General features: G+C 39.6%; 1 protein-coding gene and 1 long non-coding RNA gene across 2 annotated transcripts in view; both read left to right on the top strand.

Annotated features, from left to right (window-relative positions):
- The window catches only part of NAGA (alpha-N-acetylgalactosaminidase), a 37,502-nt gene extending 30,529 nt beyond the window's left edge, over window positions 1-6,973 (top strand). Inside the window, exons 7-8 of the mRNA XM_053694455.1 lie at window positions 1,494-1,691; window positions 6,309-6,973. Coding sequence (XP_053550430.1) covers window positions 1,494-1,691; window positions 6,309-6,584 — 474 coding nt within the window. The 3' untranslated portion in view covers window positions 6,585-6,973. The remainder of the gene's footprint in view (window positions 1-1,493; window positions 1,692-6,308) is intronic.
- An 11,020-nt stretch (window positions 6,974-17,993) lies between these two features.
- LOC128642021 (uncharacterized) overlaps window positions 17,994-23,039 on the top strand; it is a 9,813-nt gene continuing 4,767 nt past the window's right edge. The window contains exon 1 of the long non-coding RNA XR_008399611.1: window positions 17,994-18,140. This is a non-coding gene — a long non-coding RNA (uncharacterized LOC128642021). The remainder of the gene's footprint in view (window positions 18,141-23,039) is intronic.

The following is a 23,039-nucleotide window of genomic DNA, read 5'->3' as shown; positions in this document are numbered from 1 at the left end:
TGTGATTGGAGGAAGCCGGATTCGTCATTTCTGACGTCTGCAGAGGCTTCCAACAGCCGGGGGAATCGCTGGAGCGGCATTCAGGATTAAAAGGTAAGTTTTTGAAGAAAACAGTGAAATGTCAATTTTGATGAATTAAAGTGCCCTTGTTTTTAATAGGCTTATTAAAAACCGGGCACTAATTCATCAAAATGGACCTTCACTTTAAAGGAATTGTCGGTATGTCACAAAGTATGATTTGAATACACTTAAAGGGACGTAGTGATGCATAAATTACAAGCTCTAGTTTGATGTTTGCATTACTGACTCTAGCTAACTGTATATTTAACTACCATAAGACACATGCACACTCGTTAGCCTACCTCAGTATGCTGTCATGGAAAGGAACTAAGTTACAATGGAAACAAAGAGTTAAAGGGACAGTACACTGTAAAATTGTTTTTCCATAAATGTATTTTAAATGACTTGTTATACCAACTGCAGAGTATAAAATATTTGAGAAATTGCATTTTTGGGTTTATTTGTGTATCTGAAGTAGCTGGTTTTGTGCTTTGAAACCACAGCCTATTACAATGGGTTGAGCTTCAGATAATATCAGATCTCATTATGTTATCACTTTCATGTACACAGACTTGATTCCTTATTTTATATTTGTCTGGAACACCAAAGCTCAATACATAGAGAGAACAATGGAAAATTATCATTTTATTACTTAACTATCCTGCCCCCCAGTGAGGGTGTAATCTCTTTTGCTGGCTGTGTTTACTTAGGCTTGTCAATAGCATATACGCCAGTATCAAAACTTTCAGTATAGGTTGGGAAACCACAAGCTAAATCAGCTATTTCAAATGCTGAAATATGAGTAAAGGAGCTACTTGCAACCAATTTAATACACTCTAGCAGGTAAAAAGGATCATTGGGAATAATTTAAAGGGGAGAAAGTTTTTGGGTGAACTGTCCCTTTAATTTGATAATATAATTGAGTTGGAATGTTTTGTCTGAATCATAAAAGGTTTAATTTGACTTCCATTTTAGGTTTCTTTCTGTAATAATGAAAGCGTTAACCATATTACTGGCTAATTAGGTTGCATAAAGTGTCTGAGCACTATGCAGGGGAGAACAATAAAGAAACCTTAACCCAGAATATTTATTTTGTGATTCAAACAGAGTATACAGTTTTACATAACTTTGCAGTTTACTTTTATTATCTAACTTGCTTCATTCTCTTGGTATACATAGATAGGCTTAAGTGCAGCTATGCACTAGTGGGAGCTAGCTGTTCATTGGTGCCTGCGCATATATATGCACCAAATGTGTTTAGCTAGCTCCCAGTAGCGCATTGCTGCTTCTTCAACAAAGGATACCAAGAAAATAAAGCAGATTGATAACATAATAAAATTGGAATCATGAAATAATTTGTGTTTCATGCCCCTTTAATAGCTGAAGGTACTTAGGTTGCTTACAGTCTCTCTCACTGTTCTCTCTATTGGCAGTTGATCATTGGGGACTTTGGTCTCAGTTATGAACAGGCCAAATCTCAGATGGCGATGTGGGCGATTCTCGCAGCACCACTTTTTATGTCCAATGACTTGAGGACAATTTCTTCAGAAGCCAGAGGAATACTACAGAATCGCCTTGCAATTTATATTAACCAGGACTTCCTAGGGAGACAAGGAAAACAGGTCATGGAGGTATGTACAGTGTGTTCAGAGTCATTGTTTTCTTGTACTTTAGACATTAGTTTGTAAATATTTTCTGTGATCAAAAGGGAAAAAATAAAGTTTGAAAAGTGATCAAATGTTTTTAAAACTGAAATGTATTGTAGGTTATTGGTTCAGAGAATAACACTATAATTCCAGCATTTGTTCTAGAGAAGCAAGGAACTTTGTGCCTTTATAATGTTGTATCTACGTAAGCAAGTTACATTTAAGGTCCTTAACAATAATATTCAGTCTGAGAAAGCTTTAACCAAATGTACATAGTTACAATCGTATCCTAAAATCTTCAGTTCAGTATTGATACTGAAGTATTCTTCAGTATGAATTAATTGAATCTTCTGCCAATGTTCATGAATGAGCGAGGTCACATTTCCCTGAAAGGTGAAAATACTGGGGTGAGCCAAACACCATGTAAAAAGAGTACACCAAGGAAAGTGTTCCCCAATTATATTAAGAATGTCATTTAAAGGTTTTAGGTAAAACATTTTTATTTTTTTATCATAGATTTAATTTGCTTAAAGTGAGTTTCCAAAGATTGACATTAAAGGGACAGTCTAGTCAAATTTTAACCTTCATGATTCAGATAGCACGTGCAATTTTAAACATCTTTCCAATTTACTTTTATCATCAAATTTGCTTTGTTCTTTTGGAATTCTTAGTTGAAAGCTAAAACCAGGTAGGCTTATATGCTAATTCCTAAGACCTTGAAGGCCGCCTCTCAACTTAGTGCATTTTGACAGTTTTTCACAGTGCTAGTTCATGTGTGTCATATAGATACCATTGTGCTCACTCCTGTGGAGTTATTTATGAGCCAGCGCTAATTGGCTAAATGCAAATCTGTCAAAAGAACTGAGATAAGGGGGCAGTCTGCAGAGGCTTAGATACAAGGTAATCACAGAGGTAAAACGTATATTAATATAACTGAGATAAGGGGCAGTCTACAGAGGATAAGATACAAGGTAATCAGAGAGGTAAAAAGTATATTAATATAACTGAGATAAGGGGCAGTATGCAGAGGCTTAGATACAAGGTAATCACAGAGGTAAAAAGTGTATTAATATAACACTGTTTGTTATGCAAAACTGGGTAATGGGTAATAAAGGGATTATCTATCTTTTTAAACAATAACAATTCTGAAACTTTCTTATTTACTTTATTAACAATTTTGCTTAGTTCTCTTGGTGTCCTTTGTTAAAGAGTAATCCTAGGTGAGCTCAGGAGCGTGGCCGTGTCTTTAGCCATCTGGCACCAGTGTTTGCAACATTGTTTATAGCAGTTGTACATAGTTTAAAACACTGCTGCCATAGAATGCTTAAAATATATGCACGCTGACACCTACCAGACTTAAATGCATTTTCCCTGCCTCGTCGGACCTTTGTTGGAGGGGTTGTGGGGAAAGGGGGACGATGACACACATATGGTGGGCATGTCCTAAATTGTCACCTTTTTGGCAGGGCATACAGAATATCTTACAAGTCATAATGGGGCGGGGGGATTCCTATCAGCTAGACCCGACAACGGCCCTACTGAATCTGTTACCTAAATGTAAATGTAAATTAAGAACACGACTAATTCAGTTGGCATTGAATTCTGCTAGGTCCTTAGTCGCTAGGCTCTGGAAATCTCAAATCTGCCCGACCCTAAAGGACTGGCACTCTCACATGACAGATACCTTGAGAATGGAAGAATACGGTTTCTTTAAATAGGTTAGGATTCTTCCATGATTTAAAATTCATCTGGGATGAAATCCAAAATGATCTGAGGATAGAAGGGGGGAGCTTTACACAAGTTACAGGAGTGACCTAGGAGGAATGACAGGCCTAGTGTTACCTTAGAGGGGTATGGCTGACGTGGTCCCACCCCTGCCTGATACTCTAATAATGACCTCTTTAGCTTAGCACTTCTCTCAAAGGTTGATAGTTAAATACAAAGTCGAGGGATACCACTAGATGTGTAGAATATATACAAAGTGATCTTAACCCCTTAATGACAACTGACGTACCAGGTACGTCATGCATTAACAAGCAGTTAATGACAATGGACGTACCTGGTACGTCAGTTGTCTAACAGAGTGCTGGAAGTGATCACAATCACTTCCAGCAGCTCTGAGGGTATTGCAGTGATGCCTCGATATGGAGGCATCCTGCAATACCCCTTTACAAGCCTCCGATGCAGAGAGAGCCACTCTGTGGCCCTCTCTGCACCGGTAGTGATGGTGCCGATGGTGCCTTTGCCCTGTGGGAGGAGGGAGCGTGTGTGCGCGCGTGCACGATGCGCGCACGTGCACGATGCGCGCGTGTGCACGATGCGCGCACACACGTGCACGGTGCGCGCACGTGCACATGGATGCGCGTGCACGTGCGCGCATTACCACACTGACACCAATGAAGGAAGGGGGAAAAAAAAGTAAAAAAAAAAAGTTACATTTTTTTTTTTTTTTTTACATATAAAAGGATCTGGGAGGGGGAGGGGGTGGGGGTATTGTGGGGGGGCTGCTACACTACAGAAATAAATTTGTATAAAAAATACAAATAAAAGTTATAAATAACATTTAAATAGTTTGGCCAGTGGGGCCAAACTGGGTACTGGCAGACAGCTGCCAGTACCCAAGATGGCGGTAATTAGGTAGGGGAGAGGGTTAGAGAGCTGGAGGGGGGATCAGGGAGGTTGGTGCTAAGGCAGGGGTCCATCACAACTAAAATATTTTATAATTTTTATTTAAAAAAAAAAAAAAAAAACTCTTTTATTTAGTACTGGCAGACTTTCTGCCAGTACTTAAGATGGCGGTAACAATTGTGGGGTGGGGGAGGGAAGAGAGCTGTTTGGGAGGGATCAGGGGGTGGGATGTGTCAGGTGGGAGGCTGATCTCTAAAATTAACCCTGCAAGCTCCCTACAAGCTACCTAATTTAACCCCTTCACTGCTGGGCATAATTCACGTGTGGTGCGCAGCAGCATTTAGCGGCCTTCTAATTACCAAAAAGCAACACCAAAGCCATATAAGTCTGCTATTTCTGAACAAAGGGGATCCCAGAGAAGCTTTTACAACAATTTCTGCCATAATAGCACAAGCTGTTTGTAAATAATTTCAGTGAGAAACCTAAAATTGTGAAAAATGTAAAGTTTTTTTTTTTATTTGCTCGCATTTGGCGGTGAAATGGTGGCATAAAATATACCAAAATGGGCCTAGATCAATACTTGGAGTTGTCTACTACACTACACTAAAGCTAAAATTAACCCTACAAGCTCCCTAATTAACCCCTTCACTCCTGGGCATAAAACATGTGTGGTGCGCAGCGGCATTTAGCGGCCTTCTAATTACCAAAAAGCAACCACAAAGCCATATAAGTCTGTTATTTCTGAACAAAGGGGATCCCAAAGAAGCATTTACAACCATTTGTGCCATAATTGCAGAAGCTGTTTGTAAATAATTTCAGTGGGAAACCTAAAGTTTGTGACAAAATTTGTGAAAAAGTGAACTTTTTTTTTTTTTTATCGCATTTGGCGGTGAAATGGTGGCATGAAATATACCAAAATGGGCCTAGATCAATACTTTGGGATGTCTTCTAAAACAAAATATATACATGTCAAGGGATATTCAGGTATTCCTGACAGATATCAGGGTTCCAAAGTAACTAGCGCTCATTTTGAAAAAAAGTGGTTTGGAAATAGCAAAGTGCTACTTGTATTTATTGCCCCATAAATTGCAAAAAAAGCAAAGGACGTGTAAACATTGGGTATTTCTAAACTCAGGACAAAATTTAGAAACTATTTAGCATGGGTGTTTTTTGGTGGTTGTAGATGTGTAACAGATTTTGGGGGTCAAAGTTAGAAAAAGTGTGTTTTTTTCCATTTTTTCCTCATATTTTATCTTTTTTTTTTTAGTAAATTATAAGATATGATGAAAATAATGGTATCTTTAGAAAGTCCATTTAATGGCGAGAAAAACAGTATATAATATGTGTGGGTACAGTAAACGAGTAAGAGGAAAATTACAGCTAAACGCAAACACTGCAGAAATGTAAAAATAGCCATTGTCATTAAGGGTAAGAAAATTGAAAAATGGTCCGGTCATTAAGGGGTTAAATTAAGAAATTTCGGCATAGTTTTGTTGTTGTTTGAGTTATGTTTTGTACATTGGTGTCATTGTCAATCACCATGCATTTATATGGAGTGGGGCTACTGTTTTCAAATGGACTTATCACGGACAGTCTAGCTCTACTATTTCATTTTACTATATGGGAGTTCGTTCTCCTTTCTTTTGGAGACTGATGGTTTCTCCCTCTTTTGTTTCTGTGTAAACTTTTGTATCAACAATGACATCCTTTTGTACCATGCTGCTAAATAATGATAATAAAAATGAATAAATAAAAAAAAAAATATATATATATGCACGCTCCTGAGTTCCTATCAGCCTATCTAGATTTACTCTTCAATAAAGGTTACCAAGAGAATGAAGCCTATTGGATTATAGAAGTAAATTGGAAAGTTGTTTAACATTGTATGCTCTATCTGAATCAGATGTATTTTTATTTACCGTTTCCTTTAATGTGATTTAATAGTGCATGTTCTTGTATTCTTTCCCACCACAGCTGGGCCCCTTAGACGTATGGAAGCGGGAGCTTGTAGATGGTCAGTATGCAGTAGCTGTACTGAACAAAGGCACCGACGGACTTCCCAAACCATTTACCACCAGTCTGGGTTTGTTAAATATCACAGACTGTTCTGCCGGATATAAACTCTATGATGTCTTTGAAAAAGAATTTGTAGGGGAGTTTCAATCAAACACTCCTATAAATCTGAAGCTTAACCCAACAGGGGCAGTTATGCTGTTTATTCGTCCTATTTCTACAATGTATTTTCCATAGTGAATTAAATCATCTGATGGCTTCATGTGGCAAAAACCTCCACTGAAATTGCACAAAGGCGCGGACAACTCTGTTCCCTCGCTCTCTTCATAAAGGGAATGAAAGCTTGCACTGATCTATGATACCTGTGGATGAGAACACTTTATACGGATCCCACAGTCAGCGGCGCAGATTATTTCTGTATATATTGATACTTGATATGCAAATCATTACTGCGGTTTCTCTACAACACAGGGTTTTACATGCACATTCATATGCAGTCACATTTCAGGATATGAAACTGAAACAACACAATAAATTGTTAAATGCACTTTTAGCTGAACGGGTTTATAATGTGTCAAATGCTGAGATCTTTACTGGTGAAATAAATTCTGACAATTTATCAAGAATCAGATTCATAATTATTTTCATTCAAACAAGAGATTCATCTGCCCAGGTGCCTTTATCTCTAAGCATGAAACATAATTTTATTAATAACAGGGTTTTACCTGTAGACAATAGGAGACCTGTATTAAAGGGACATAAAACCCCACATTATTCATGATTCAGATAGAGAATAGAGTTTTAAAATAGTTTCCAATTTATTTCTATTATTAAATTTGATTTAATCTCATGTTATTTTCTATGACATGGAGAGTCCACAACGTCATTCCAATTACTAGTGCAATATTCAACTCCTGGCCAGCAGGAGGAGGCAAAGAGCTCCCCAGCAAAGCTGTTAAGTGTAACTGCCTTACCCATAACCCCCAGTCATTCTCTTTGCCTCTGTCAATGGAGGTTGTGCGAAGTTGGTGTCTAAAGATATTTATTCCTTTTTATGTGTACTTTTCCCTGAAAGCAAGCTGTGTCCATGTCAATCTCTTTAGTAAGAGTAGTGGTGGCTTTTAGCAGTTAAAAGGCAGCGAGGTTGTCTTTGCTTGACTTTTAACAACTTTGCTACCCTTTTTTGTAGAAAGCCAGAGTTGGTTACTCAGTTCTTTCTTTTCCTACAGGTCCATGACAGGGAGTAAAGTACCTGCCACACCTAAGGCGCAGCATCTGTCCTGCAGCTGGATCTAAGGTAAGTGCCGTTGACTTCTAGGTATTGAAGGACAGCAGCACTTAACAGGTTAATCCTCACATGGATCTTTGCTGGGACATAGTAATCCTTCTTAGCTAAGGATTCTTTTTGTGGACAGATTTTTTACACTTTGTGTTTGAAATAAAATAGAGATTTTTATCACAGTGTGAGATTTACTGATCTCTAAGATAAATTGCGGCTGAGCAGTTATATAATCAGGGATTTTCCGCTTCCATGACTCGGTATTTCTATACGGACCCAGGTTTTATAGTGTGTGGGGACTGGCTCTAAAAGGTGTGAAATGTTCCACTTTATTTCCCTGCATGGTCTGTTTGCTACAAATATGGCTTTATATAGAGTCCAGTATGTATTGGTATTTGTATTACTTTCCCTCGTTTTTACTAACTGCTGAGGGACCGAACTGTTTATGGCACAGTTAGAGTCTTAATACTTAGAAGTATTTTCCTGTGACTTGCCTTTTTCTTGGGTTAAATGCCGTGGGCTTATTTTGTCTTGGAGCCTGTCATTTTATTTCCTCCCTCTAGCAGTTTGTGATCGTACTAGTTGTGCCGTTTTCGCATACTGGGCTGTACCTGGTCGGACTTGCTTTGACGGTCCTGTTTGTTACTTGGTAATGAGTGTAATGAGTATTATGTACACACTGTGTAATGAGTATTATGTACACACAGTGGAATGAGTGTTATGTACACACAGTGGACTGAATGTTATGTACACACAGTGGACTGAGTACTATGTACACACAGTGGACTGAGTATTATGTACACATAGTGGACTGAGTATTATGTACACACAGAGGACTGAGTGTTATGTACACACAGTGGACTGAGTGCTATGTACACACAGTGGACTGAGTGCTATGTACACACAGTGGACTGAGTGCTATGTACACACAGTGGACTGAGTGCTATGTACACACAGTGGACGGAGTGCTATGTACACACAGTGGACGGAGTGCTATGTACACACAGTGGACGGAGTGCTATGTACACACAGTGGACTGAGTGCTATGTACACACAGTGGACTGAGTGCTATGTACACACAGTGGACTGAGTGCTATGTACACACAGTGGACTGAGTGCTATGTACACACAGTGGACTGAGTGCTATGTACACACAGTGGACTGAGTGCTATGTACACACAGTGGACTGAGTGCTATGTACACACAGTGGACTGAGTGCTATGTACACACAGTGGACTGAGTGCTATGTACACACAGTGGACTGAGTGCTATGTACACACAGTGGACTGAGTGCTATGTACACACAGTGGACTGAGTGCTATGTACACACAGTGGACTGAGCTCTATGTACACACAGTGGACTGAGTTATGTACACACAGTGGACTGAGTATTATGTACACACAGAGGACTGAGTATTATGCTCACTCCGTACAATGAGTATTATGTACACATGTCTGCACTTTTATTTTTTAGAAGTGCTCAGGTGATTAGACTGGGAGTTAAAATGTCTCGTTTCACTGTGCTAGCTCCGCAGAGCTCTGTGGTTAAAAACTTAGCAAGCTTTTGGCTTTACCTTATAACGATAAACTCTGTTTTGACCTGGTCTGGAGGAAATCATTTCTGAGTTACGGGTGGAAAGGGATCTTTCCTGCCTTGGGACAAGAAGAATAAACCTAGGGGTCGACAGACTTCTAATTGTCGTTCCATTTGCAACTTTAAGGGACAGAAGCCCTCCTCTTCCAGGCCAATCAAGGTCCACTTGGAAATCCAGCCAGCCTTGGAACAAGGGAAAACAAATCTAAAAGCCTTCCACTGACTCTAAATCAGCATGAAGGGTCTGCCCCTGATCAGAGTTTGGATCGGGTGGGGGGCAGGCTTTCTCTTTTTCGGCAGGCTTGGATACACAATGTCCCAGGTCCATGGGATGTGGACATAGTATCCCAGGGTTACAGAATAGTATTAAAGTCTTACCCTCCAAGGGGCAGATTCCTCCTGTCTAGTTTATCCTCTATCCAGGTTAAGAGGGAGACCTTCTTACATGGTGTGAATGACCTATCCTCCCTGGGAGTTATTGTACCAGTCCCTCTAAAGAATCAAGGTCTAGGATGCTATTCAAATCTATTTATGGTTCCCAAAAAGGAGGGAATTTTTCGTCCCATCCTGGACCTAAAGTGTCTAAACAAGTTCCTCAGGGTTCCTTCCTTCAAGATGGAAACTATTCGTTCCAATCTTCCATTGGTCTAGGAAGGTCATTTCATGATGACCAAAGACCTGAAGGACAAGTATTTATGTTCCCATTCACAGGGATCATTTCCAGTTTCTAAGGTTTGCCTTTTCTGGACATGCATCTCCAGTTTATTGCCCTTCCGTTTTGGTTTCTAGAATATTCACAAGGTTCTGGGAGTCCTATTGGCAGTGATCAGATCCCAGGAGATTGCTGTGGCACCTTATCCAGACGTCATCTTGGTTCTGGCGTCATATTTTTTCTCATACAGAGATCTTGTTGTTTTTTCTATGTTGCCATGGGTGGAAGGTGAATCTGGATAAGAGTTCTCTAGTTCCATCTTCAAAGTGTGTTTCCTAGGGACAACCATAGATTCCATTTCCATGAAGATTTTTCTGATGGAAATCAGAAAATCTAAACTTCATTCTGCTTTTTGTCCATCAGTGGCTCAAGGCATGGAGGTGATTGGTCTGATGGTGGCTTCCATGGACATCATTCCTTTTGCTCGGTTCCATCTGCAACCGCTGCAGATTTGAATGCTCCATCAATGGAACAGAGACCATTCAGATATATCGCAGAGGATAAATATGGACCCCCTAACAAGAGACTCTCTCGTGGTGGATTTCACAGGAACATCTGTCTCGATGCTGTTGCTTCCTGAGACCTTCCTGGGTGATCGTGACTATGGATGCCAGTCTGTCAGGCTGAGGAGCTGTTTGGGGTTCTCTGAAGGCTCAGGGCCTGTGGTCTCGGGAAGAGTCTTCTCTTCCCATAAACTTCTTTGAGTTGAGAGCAATCTTCAATGCCCTGTCAGCGTGGCCTCTCTTATTGTTAGTCTGGTTTATCAGATTCCAGTCAGACATCTTCACCTCAGTGGTTTACTTCAACACCAGGGAGGAACCCCGAGTTCCTTTGCCATGAAGGAGGTGACTCGCATTTTACAGTGGGCGGAAGCTCACGATTGTCTTCTGTCTGCCATCCACATTCCAGGAGTGGACAATTGGGAAGCGGATTTTCTCAGCAGACAGACTTTTCTTCCGGGGGAGTGGACTCTCCATTCGGAAGTGTTCTCCATTATAACCCTCAGGTGGGGGGTTCCGGAGTTGGATCTGAGGGAGTCTCGTCAAAACATCAAGCTTTAAAAGTGCGGCTCTAAGTCTAGGTTCTAGGTCTAGAGGTCCTCAGACCGCCCTGATAGATGCTCTGGTGGTCCCTTGGGATTTCGGGCTAGCATACCTTTTTTCCTCCGTTTTGCTCTCCTTCCACGAGTCATTGCTCCTATCAAGCAGGAGAGGACGTCTGTGATTCTAATAGCTCCTTTCTGGCTTGCAGGATCTGGTTTGGGGATCTGGTGGAGATGTCATCTCTTCCACCTTGGAGGTCATTGGTTCTATGCTTTAGGCTCGTAATCCTGTTACTCGTAGGATTTTCCATAAGATATGGCGTAACTACCTTTTTTGGCGTGAAGCTATAGGTTTTTCTTGGAGTCAGGTGAGGATTTGCCCCCCCCAAAAAAAAAATTCTTCAGTATTGCCTGGAGAAAGGTTTGTCAGTCACTACTCTGAAGTGTCAGATTTCTGCTCTGTCTATCTTTTTGCCCAAACGTCTGGCAGAATACCAGATGTTCTAGATTTTGTTCAGGCCTGTGTTTATGCCTGTTGCTCCTCCTTGGAGCCTTATCCTAGTTCTTAAAGTTTTGCAGCAGGCTCCGTTCGATGCGATGCATGTTGTTGATATAACTTTATCTTGGAAGGTTTTGTTTCTCCTTGCTATTTCTTCCACTCGCAGAGTTTCTGAGCTTTCAGCTCTGCAGTGTGATTCCCTGTATTTTATTTTTCATGCAGATAAGGCAGTCCTTCGTACTAAATTGGGGTTTCTCCCTAAGGTGGTGTAGGATCGAAACTATAATTAGGATATTGTTGTTTCTTATTTTTGTCATAATCCTTCTTTTCCTAAGGAACATCTTTTGCATAACTTGGATGTTGTGCATAGTCTAAAAAATTTCTTTCTAGCTACTAAAGCTTTTCGGCAATCTTCTGCCCTGTTTTTTGTTTTCTCTGGAAAGCGTAAGGGTCAGAAGGGCACTTCTACTTCTTTTTTCTTCTGGTTAAGAAGTTTGATTCGTTTTGCTTATGAGACTGCTGGACAGCAGCCTCCTGAGGGAATTACGGCTCATTCCTCTAGGGTTGTCTCCTCATCTTGGATTTTTAAAAATGAAGCTTCTGTGGAACAGATTTGCAAGGCGGAAACATGGTCCTCTTTGCATTCCTTTCCAAATTCTACAAATTTGTTACTTTTGCCTCGGCTGTGGCTTCTTTTGGGAGAAAGGTTCTTCAAGCGGTGGTGCCTTCTGTTTAGGTCCTCCTGCCTTGTTCTCCCTCCCTGTTTATTCCGTATACTCTAGCTTGGGTATTGGTTCCCACTAGTAATTGAAATGATGTAGTGGAGTCTCCATGTCATAGGAAAGAAAACAAAATGCATGCTTACCTGATAAATGTATTTATTTCTGGACATGGTGAGTCTAATTATAATCAACAGTTTTTTTTGAGTAAACCTCAGGCACCTTTTTACCCTTGTGTTTCTTCTTTTTCCATTTTCCTTCGTCTGAATGACTGGGGATTATCGGTAAGGGAATATACACTTAACAGCTTTGCTGGGGTGTTCTTTGCCTCCTTCTGCTGGCCAGGAGTTAAATATCCCACTAGTAATTGGAATGACGTCGTGGACTCTCCATGTCCGGAAACAAAAAATTTATCAGGTAAGCATAATTTTTTTTTAATTTTTTTTAAGAGATATCTAGATAGCTAGCGTGCACATGCCTGAAGCACTACATGACAGGAAGTAGTGCTGCCATCTAGTGCTCTTGCTAATGTATAACATTGTTGCAAAACTGCTGCCATATAGTGCTGCAGACACGTGCAAGCTCCTGAATTTACATCCCTGCTTTTCAACAAAGGATAACAAGAAAATAAAGAACAATTGATAATAGAAGTACGTTGGAAAGTTGCTTAAAATTGTATGAATCTTTTTCACTATCTCACACTCTCTCTCTTTTTCTCTCTCACTATTCTTCTCACTCTTTTTCTTTTGTCTATTTTGTCCCTCTCTCTCTCATGTGTGGAACTCAGAATGCAGGAACAGAAACACTGAATAATAAGCAAATAAGACAAATGGTAGTTTAAACTGCAGAACACAGAACCTGTTAGTATAAACATAGGCCCAAGGTTGAACACTAGAGTCCAGTTCAATCTCAGTAAGCCTAGAATGTTACAGTAACAAAGCCAGTGGATACTGAAGCTCAAATAGTGTGATATACCCAGTGGGTACAGAGACTGTCACAGAATACCAGGTAGGTACAGCAGGAGCAGAATAACCAGCAGGTACTGTTGTTGAAACTGTCACAGGATACTAGGTAGGTGCAGCAGTCGGTAGCTTCAGGAACTAGGTGAGCATGCACAGGTTCAAGTAAAGTATGCTTGGTCACTGGAACTAGGTGAGTATACACAGGTATCAGGTAAGTATGCTTGACTTTCAGGAACTAGGTGAGCATGCATAGGTACAAGGTAAGTATGCTTGACTTTCAGGAACTAGGTGAGCATGCATAGGTACAAGGTAAGTATGCTTAGCTTTCAGGAACTAGGTGAGCATACACAGGTACAAGGTAAGTATGCTTGGCTTTCAGGAACTAGGTGAGCATACACAGGTACAAGGTAAGTATGCTTGGCTTTCAGGAACTAGGTGAGCATACACAGGTACAAGGTAAGTATGCTTGGCTTTCAGGAACTAGGTGAGCATACACAGGTACAAGGTAAGTATACTTGACTTTCAGGAACTAGGTGAGCATGCATAGGTACAAGGTAAGTATGCTTGACTTTCAGGAACTAGGTGAGCATGCATAGGTACAAGGTAAGTATGCTTGGCTTTCAGGAACTAGGTGAGCATACACAGGTACAAGGTAAGTATGCTTGGCTTTCAGGAACTAGGTGAGCATACACAGGTACAAGGTAAGTATGCTTGGCTTTCAGGAACTAGGTGAGCATACACAGGTACAAGGTAAGTATACTTTACTTTCAGGAACTAGGTGAGCATACACAGGTACAAGGTAAGTATGCTTTACTTTCAGGAACTAGGTGAGCATACACAGGTACAAGGTAAGTATGCTTTACTTTCAGGAACTAGGTGAGCATACACAGGTACAAGGTAAGTATGCTTTACTTTCAGAAACTTGGTGAGCATACACAGGTACAAGGTAAGTATGCTTGACTTTCAGGAACTAGGTGAGCATACACAGGTACAAGGTAAGTATGCTTGACTTTCAGGAACTAGGTGAGCATACACAGGTACAAGGTAAGTATGCTTGACTTTCAGGAACTAGGTGAGCATACACAGGTACAAGGTAAGTATGCTTTACTTTCAGGAACTAGGTGAGCATACACAGGTACAAGGTAAGTATGCAAGTTTCAGGAACAAAGAGTGCTTTACAATAACTCAGCCCAGAGTGATGGGCTGAGAGACCTTTCATAGGCATTCCCACTCCTATTGGCTGCAGGTGGGAGTTTCGGTAATTAGGACTTGGTCCCTTTAAATGTAGGCAGCGTGAAGCTGCACGCATCTAGAGCGACGGATAATGCCTGTTGGATGTGTATTCACTTGCAAAGAGCGGTCCAAAATTTGGATGTGAATTGGGCACCTCTCGGATACTATAGCCTCTGGTAAGCCATGCAGTTGGAAAATCTCTTGCAGGAAAATAGTAGCTGTGGGATTCGCATCAAACACCTTGGTGGCAACACAATGGGCCATATTAGAAAAGTGATTGACTAACACTTAAACTGAGGTATAGCCTTGAGCAGGAGGTAAATCAACAATCAAAGTCAATGGCTATTTCAGCCCACTGTCTGTTTGGCGCAGGAAGTTTTTGTAACAAACCTGAAGTGGCTTCTTGACTATACACACAGGACAAGCCTGTACATAAGATTTAATATCTTTTTACATGCCAGGCCACCAGAATTGTCAACTAACTCTTGAGTTTTATAGATTCCCCCATGTCCTCCAAGAGGTATGTCATGGAAATAATGAAGGACCTCAGGGACTATGGAGGATGGTACTACAACCTTGTTGTCCTGAATCTGGAACTCCTGAAGCTTAATAGTTTCTTTTTTTCTTTTGATGGATAGTGTCCCATAAGGAAGCTTTGTTAGCTAGGAATTGTACTGGTTAGAGGATAGTAGTAGACTTTTCTTTAAATTTCTTCCAAATTTCTGTGATCAGTGAAAATTGTAATGGGAAGATCAGCCTCCTCCAGTAGAGGTTTCCACCCCTCAAAAGCTGTTTTTATGGCGAGTTGTTCTCTCCCTAGCAGAAAGAAACTATGATGCTGAGGATTGAGAACTCTAGACAAAAAAGGCTACAGGATGAAGGTAATCCTTTTCACCAGCTCTTTGAGATAATCCTGCTCCAATGGCAGTCTCAGAAGCATCAACTTTGACATAGAAAGGCTTTCTTGGTTCAGGTAAAATCAGAATGGGTGAAGAGGTGAAAAGTTGCTTTAGGTCATCAAATTTCTCTAGTAATAGGCTGTAATAGGTTAAATAATACAAGAGAAGTCTCAAACTTTCTGTAAACATTTACGAAAACCATGAAGGATTGAATAGTTTTCTTACTGTCTTGGAGCAAGTAGACAAAGGCATTGAGTTGTTTACAGCAAAGAGCCCTGGCTAATAATCACCCAGCTTTGTTCCAGTGTTCATAGTGGTATTGATTAAGTGCCAGAGCTTTCCGTTGTTGTTAAGTTTGGAAAGCAATTCTAGCCTGTGTCAAGGAATCTGTACATGTCATTTTGTCTCGGTGTTTGTGTAGGATTTCTAAATCCTCAATTTTTTTAAATATAGAGCTGTATTCTTTTCTGTGTGATTTTTAAAGTCTGGCTTTTGATTTATTGAATACCCTTCTGATACACCCACATTATGGGAAGCACAACAAAGTGTTATGTGTTCCTGTTGATGTATTTAGTTGGAAGCATTCATTTAGTGATTTCTCTATATCTATTTTAACAATTGCGTCATCCAAGAGATAATCATCTAACCTCCACTGAAAAGGGTGAGCGGAGCTTCTGGCCACTCCAAATTAAAAGTTACTGGAGCATGATCTGACCATGTGTGGTTGAAAATACGCTAAACATCATGAACCACAAGGTTTTGAGATGAATACTTATAGCTCTAATAACTCTCTTTGAAACACATGTAGTCACCCCCAAGGTGTCCACGCTAGGGTCCATGGGGGATTTTAAGTCCCCTCCCAATATAAATATTCATTTTTTACAGTCAAGAATGTAATTTGATGTTTTTCTCATGAAAACACCCTGTGATTTGTTAGGGAAATAAATGTTTGCTATTGTAACAGGGCGAGTTATTCTGTGAGGAGGTTAGGGTGAGTGGAACTTGGAATGCAGGAACAGAAACACTGATCAACAATAGTTTTTTAAAGGGACAGTCTACTCCAGAATTGTTATTTTTTTAATAGATAGATAATCCCTTTATTACCTATTCCCTAGTTTTGCATAACCAACACAGTCATATTAATTCACTTTTTACCTCTGTGATTACCTTGTTTTTAAGCCTCTGCAAACTGCCTCCTTATCTCAGTTCTTTTGACAGACTTGCATTTTAGCCAATCAGTGCTGAATCATAAATAACTCCACGTGCGCAGGGCCGGCGCTCCCACTAGGCAGCCGCCTAGGGCTCAGTCGGCCACGATCTGGGTTCCCCAGGCACACACAACCAGTATATTGCACAGATATTTACCGCACACATTAGATACAGGCTCAGCTTGAAGCTGTGTCCTGTGCTGTGCGCAATTCATCCAATCTGGACCGCGATTAAATTATGAGGCATCGCTTCCAGCCAATGAGGTGCCTATGTGCCGCGCAACGACGTGAGTTACGTCCTACACAGCTTCCTCCTCCCGCAGACTCAGAAGTTATACCCTCCCTGCACGGAACAGATACCCCTCATGGGAGATCTGTACATCAACCATTGGCATCCTCTGGTTGTGTGTGATTCCCAGCAGGTCTGATATCAATTGTCTGTCTTTTGCAAGAGGTATGCTTTTTAAGAGTGGTTTGTAATTTTGAAAATATTGGGCATTTTCATGAAAGAGGAGTGGGATGATGGACATTTATTTATTGCTATGTAATTATTCTGATACTTGCGAGGGACTCAGTGGTATTTCAAAGTTCAGACAAACAAGTCCTCATAAAGAAGTTCCTTATTCTGTTTGGGGTACCGTACGTATGTAAATATATACACAAGTCAAGGTTTGCAGATCATTCTCTCTAGTTATTTACTGGAAACCTTTATTTTGCCTTTATATATACATGTTCAACTGTATAATATTGATAACATTGTTGTGTGTCATATGCTGTTTTCTTTAAGACCTAACAGAGACCTACTGTATATATTATACATGAATTGTATGCTTTTCTTCTTTTTCCTTCTCAGTTCTGGTAATATAGAAACGAGAGGTCTGAAACTGTGGACTGAAAGAAACTATACTGAGGTCTATGTTGTCATAGTTCCCCTCCCATCCCCTTTTTTTCCTTTATTTGTACCTCCTGTACCTTGAAAACCCAATACCAATTATTTTTAAAAATCCAGTTTACTTCTTGTTTATTATTTGCTAAAAATTCATCTGATTTTCACAAGATAATACTTCATAGGTCCAGAACTGAGCACTACATGTAGGCAATGTTTGCAACAATATCTGTAATGTTTAAAACATGCACATGCTAATGAACTTACCTCATTATGCTTCATGGAAAGGAGGTAAGTTTTAGTTGTTTACTGATGTATACAGACTTCAGACTGCTTCTGTTTGTATAATGGGTCTTTTCATATGAGGGGGAGGTCCTGCTATCAGTCCCTTTTAGTGGGTATCACAGGCTAATCTCATTAACAGTGTTAAACTGGGAGCTTCTAAGTAGGTTTTTAAAAGGTTTTACACTAGATATTTATATTAGTATCTGTGCATATTATTCTTTATAGTAGTGTCTATCACATGAAAATTGGTGTATACTGTCCCTTTACTCAGGTGTGTATGTTGTTTGGAGACCAGTACGTTCAGGTATGTGGGCTGTCAGCAAGTACAACTAATGTGTAATAGCAGTGTTAATTCTCCCTTGCAGGAGCCTTTATCTAAGCCATGTTACAGCAGTATATCAGACTGTTATCTGGCCTGGCATTCCTCATAACTTGTACACCAGCAATAGTGGAGAATACATGGACAACTGCTTGGGTAGGTTGTATCTGTTGGTTTAGTGAATAGGCCTGTCAGTGTCTCATTTTATGGCACTTATTCTTGACATTTAAAAGAAATTTAGCAGTTTCATGTTTTGTTGCTTTTATATTTTTTTTGTGGTGGGGGGCGGGCGGGAGTAGCTTGTCTTGTCTAGGGTGCAAAATAGTCTAGCACCGGCCCTGCACGTGCGTGAGCACAATGCTATCTATATGACACACATGAACTAATGCCCTCTATTAATAAAAACTGTCAAAATGCATTCAGATAAGAGGGGGCCTTCAAGGGCTAAGAAATTGGCATATGAGCCTACCTAGGTTTAGCTTTCAACTAAGAATACCAAGAGAACAAAGCAATATTGGTGATAAAAGTAATTTGGAAAGTTGTTTAAATTGCATGCCCTTTCTGAATCATGAAGGTTTATTTTGGACTAGACTGTCCCTTTTAAGAAGCTTTACTGAATATTAAGCAAAGAAGACAAATGGTAGTTTAAACTGAAGAACACAGAAACCACTAGTATAAACATAGGCCCAAGGTTGAACACTAGAGTCCAGTTCAATCTTAGTAAGCCTAGAAAGTTGCAGTAACAAAGCCAGTGGATATGGAAGCTCAAATAGTGTAATATACCCACTGGGTACAGATAGAGACACTGTCACGGGAATACCAAGCAGGGGCAGCTGGTTTGAGGAAAGCTGTCACTGGTATGGCAGACACAGGATAACCAGCTGCAACTGTTGGTGAGACTGTCCCGGAATAATAGGTAGGACAGCAGGCACAGCTTCAGGAACCAGATGAGCATAGGCAGGTACAAGGTAAGTATGCTTGGTCTCTGGAAGAAGGTGAGCAAACACAGGTATTGACTTTCAGGAACCAGGTGAGCATAGGCAGGTGCAAAGTAAGTATGCTTGGTCTCTGGAAGAAGGTGAGCAAACACAGGTATTGACTTTCAGGAACCAGGTGAGCATAGGCAGGAACAAGGTAAGTATGCTTGGTCTCTGGAAGAAGGTGAGCAAACACAGGTATTGACTTTCAGGAACCAGGTGAGCATAGGCAGGTACAAGGTAAGTATGGAAGCTTCAGAAACAAGGTGAGATTTACAATAACTCAACCCAGATTGATGGGCTGAGTGACCTTTTATAGGAACTCCCACTCCTAATGGCTCCAGGTTGGAGTTCCGGTAATTAGGACTTGGCCCCTTTAAATCTAGGCAGCGTGAAGCCGCATGCATCTAGAGAACTGCAGCACCTGTTGGAGTTGAGTCTCGACGTCTCTCCACCTGGGACGCCGAGACTGAAGAAATTACCCTTGGCTTCGCCAGGAGTTAGGGTGGGAGTGGCAGCGACTGCAGGAAAGTACCTGACACTAACTAACTCACACACACTTTCTCTCACTCTTGCATTGATAGATAATGAAAATGTCATTTTGATGTTATTATCCCTTAAGGGATTTGTTCATTATGAAACATATGGGAAACGTACAGCTGATCAGTGGGATAGACGCTCACTGGCTAATGATACAAATGTGCACAATGACACGCTCCCAAAGTATAAAAACAAAACTATTTCTTTACAGCACAGGAACATTAATTTTTTCAAAAAGACAAACACCTATTAAACCTTATAAAATTCCTTTTTTAGATGCAACGATGAAAAAAACATATTTATTGGTTCTTTACAGCCCCATTATAAGCCAAAGTGGAATATGAGCTGTTTGGCCCTATAATAATTTTGTTACAAATCTTAGTGTAGACTTTTCTTAGTAAAAATAACTTATAATAGTCATTATGTTAAGCAGTACTCTCCTGCTGCTGATTCAGGGCACAGAGCAGCTGATTGGTGCAGACACATTGCGCAAGAGTTGGAGTCACTTAGTAATCATTTCTTCTCATCTGCAATATCTTCTAAAGAATTTGTAATGTTACAATGTGTCCGCAAATAAGACATAGAGAGCCATGTTCCATTTCCTTATCAACTATTTCAATTTGCAAAAGATCAGTACATAAGTGAACGCTGTTAGTAAAACATGTTCTATAAGGTCATGAAAGGGAACTATTAAAGGGACAGTCTAGTCAAAATTAAACTTCCATGATGCAGATAGGGCATGCAATTTTAAACAACGCTCCAATTTACATTTATCATCAAATTAGCTTTGTTTTCTTGGTATTCTTTGTTGAAAGCTAAACCTAGGTAGGTTCACATGCTAATTTCTAATCCCTTGCAGACGGCCTCTTATCTCAGTGCATTTTGCACAGCTAGACAGTGCTAGTTCATGTGTGCCATATATATAACATTGTGCTCACTCCTGTGGAGACATTTATGAGTCAGCATTGATTGGCTATAAATGCAAGTCTGTCAAAAGAACGGATATAAGGGGGCAGTCTGCAGAGGCTTAGCTACAATGTAATTACAGAGGTAAAAGTATATTCATTTAACAGTGTTAGTTATGCAGAACTGGGGAATGGGTCACCAACAATACATATGTGATCAGCAAACCAACGTTAAAAGGGTCACAGCACAGAACAACTGTTTATCTGAAAATGTTGTGTTTTGTTTGTTTGTTTGTTTTTTGCATTTCTTTAAAGGACCATGTTTAAAGGGACAGTTAACCCAAAAACTTTCTCCCCTTTAAATTATTCCCAATGATCCTTTTTACCTGCTAGAGTGTATTAAATTGGTTGCAAGTAGCTCCTTTACTCCTATTTCAGCATTTGAAATAGCTGATTTAGCTTGTGGTTTCCCAACCTATACTGAAAGTTTTGATACTGGAGTATAGGCTATTGACAAGCCTAAGTAAACACAGCCAGCAGAAGAGATTACAGTCCCAGTGGGATGCAGGATAGTTAAGTAATAAAATGATAATTTTCCATTGTTCTCTCTTTGTATTGAGCTTTGGTGTTCCAGACAATTATAAGATAAGGAAGCAAGTCTGTGTACACAAAATTATAACATAATGAGATCTGATATCACCTTTAAGTTCAACCCATTGTAATAGGCTATGGTTTCAAAGCACAAAACCAGTTACTTCATATACACAAATAAACCTGAAAATGCAATTTCTCAAATATTTTATACTCTGCAGTTGGTATAACAAGTCATTTAAAATACATTAATGGAAAAACAATTTTACAGTGTACTGTCCCTTTAAGTTCTATAAATTATTATCTGTGGGCTATCACTTTTGTCAGGTTCGTTCAGTAGATGACAGTCATGTAAGATATATCGGTTATAATGTCATAACAATAGTATGGTGATTTTACAACACATTCTTTTTTTTAAGTCGTGTATACAAAACAATGTTCTCTTCCTCAGATTAGAAGCAATACTGATCATATTCTCTGGTATCCTATAACGTGCAGCCACATATATATAGTGCTAGCCCATCCCTGCGTATGATGAGGAGGTCAGGCTATAGATCTGCACATGTGAAGAGCACCCGTCTATAGGTTCTAATTAACCACTGGGAACAGATTATATTACTAAAGGGACTGTAAACACCAGAATGTTAAATTATGTGTAATGAAGCGACTTTGCAATATACTTTTATTATTATTTTGCCCTTTTTTTATATATAATTTTAGCTCTGAATTCCTTGCAATTACACTTACTGTCCCTTTAAGTGTCATACGTTTTGCTCCAATAGGTTACTGGACAAATCATTTACCCCAAACCCTTTCTGACTGCCCTGCTGCTGTTATATGAGAGCCAAATATAAAGAGGTTACAGAGCATCTAATACAACATTTTGTGTATTCTGTGCCTGAGCCAGGAAATGAAATCATCACCTTCACTGTGGTCCAGCAGTGCTATTGTTATCTAAATATATTACTGAGCCCACAGCTTTGTTTGTTTCATAAAATGTCATTAAAGGGACAGTCTACTTGATTTTCTATTGTTTAAAAATATAGATATCGCCTTTACCCTTTCCCGAGCTCTGCAGAACCAACAGTGTTATATTAATTTACTTTATAACCTTTAAAACTCTAATTATCTGCCTGTTTCTAAGCCCCAGCACGCCACTTCTTATCTAGAAGGTGCTAGCTTATGTGTGCCATATAAATACCATTGTACTCACTCCTGTGGAGTTATGCATGAACCAGCACTCATTTTGTAAAAAATAGTTTGCTAAAAGAACTGAGATAAGGGGGCAGTCTGCAGAGGCTTAGATACAAGGTAATAACAGAGGTAAAAGTGTATTAATATAACTGTGTTGGTTATGCAAAACTGGGGAATGGGTAATAAAGGGATTATCTTTTTTTTTATTTTATTAAACAATACAATTTTTCATGTAGACTGTCCCTTTAAAGCTGATTCTCTACTGGCTGCTACTTCCCCTAACAATACTGGTTCTCTAAATATAAAATAAAGGTAATTGTTTAGCCACGCAGGTGCTTGATGCACATAACCAGTATCTATGCTGCTGTTATGGTATTTTAAGTCATTTACAGTTTGCTTAAAGGGACAGTATACTGTAAAATAGTTTTTCCCTTAATGTGTTTACAATTGGTTTTTTTACCAACTGCAGAGTAAAAAATGTATGAAAAATAGCTTTTTAAGGCTTATTTGTGTATATTAAAGCTCTGATTTTGTGTTTTGAAGCCACAACCTAATACAATGGGTTGAGCTTTTAGGTATAATCAGATCTCATTACTGTATCACATTGTGTACATATACATGTGTCTTTATCTTATATCTGTAGGTATAATCAGATCTCATTACTGTATCACATTGTGCACATATACATGTGTCTTTATCTTATATCTGTAGGTATAATCAGATCTCATTACTATATCACATTGTGTACATATACATGTCTTTATCTTATATCTGTAGATATAATCAGATCTCATTACTTTATCACATTGTGTACATATACATGCTTCTTTATCTTATATCTGTAGGTA

This window comes from Bombina bombina, chromosome 11 (assembly GCF_027579735.1).
Source record: "Bombina bombina isolate aBomBom1 chromosome 11, aBomBom1.pri, whole genome shotgun sequence".
Lineage (NCBI taxonomy): Eukaryota > Metazoa > Chordata > Amphibia > Anura > Bombinatoridae > Bombina > Bombina bombina.
This window is presented reverse-complemented; position numbering and strand designations above follow the sequence as displayed.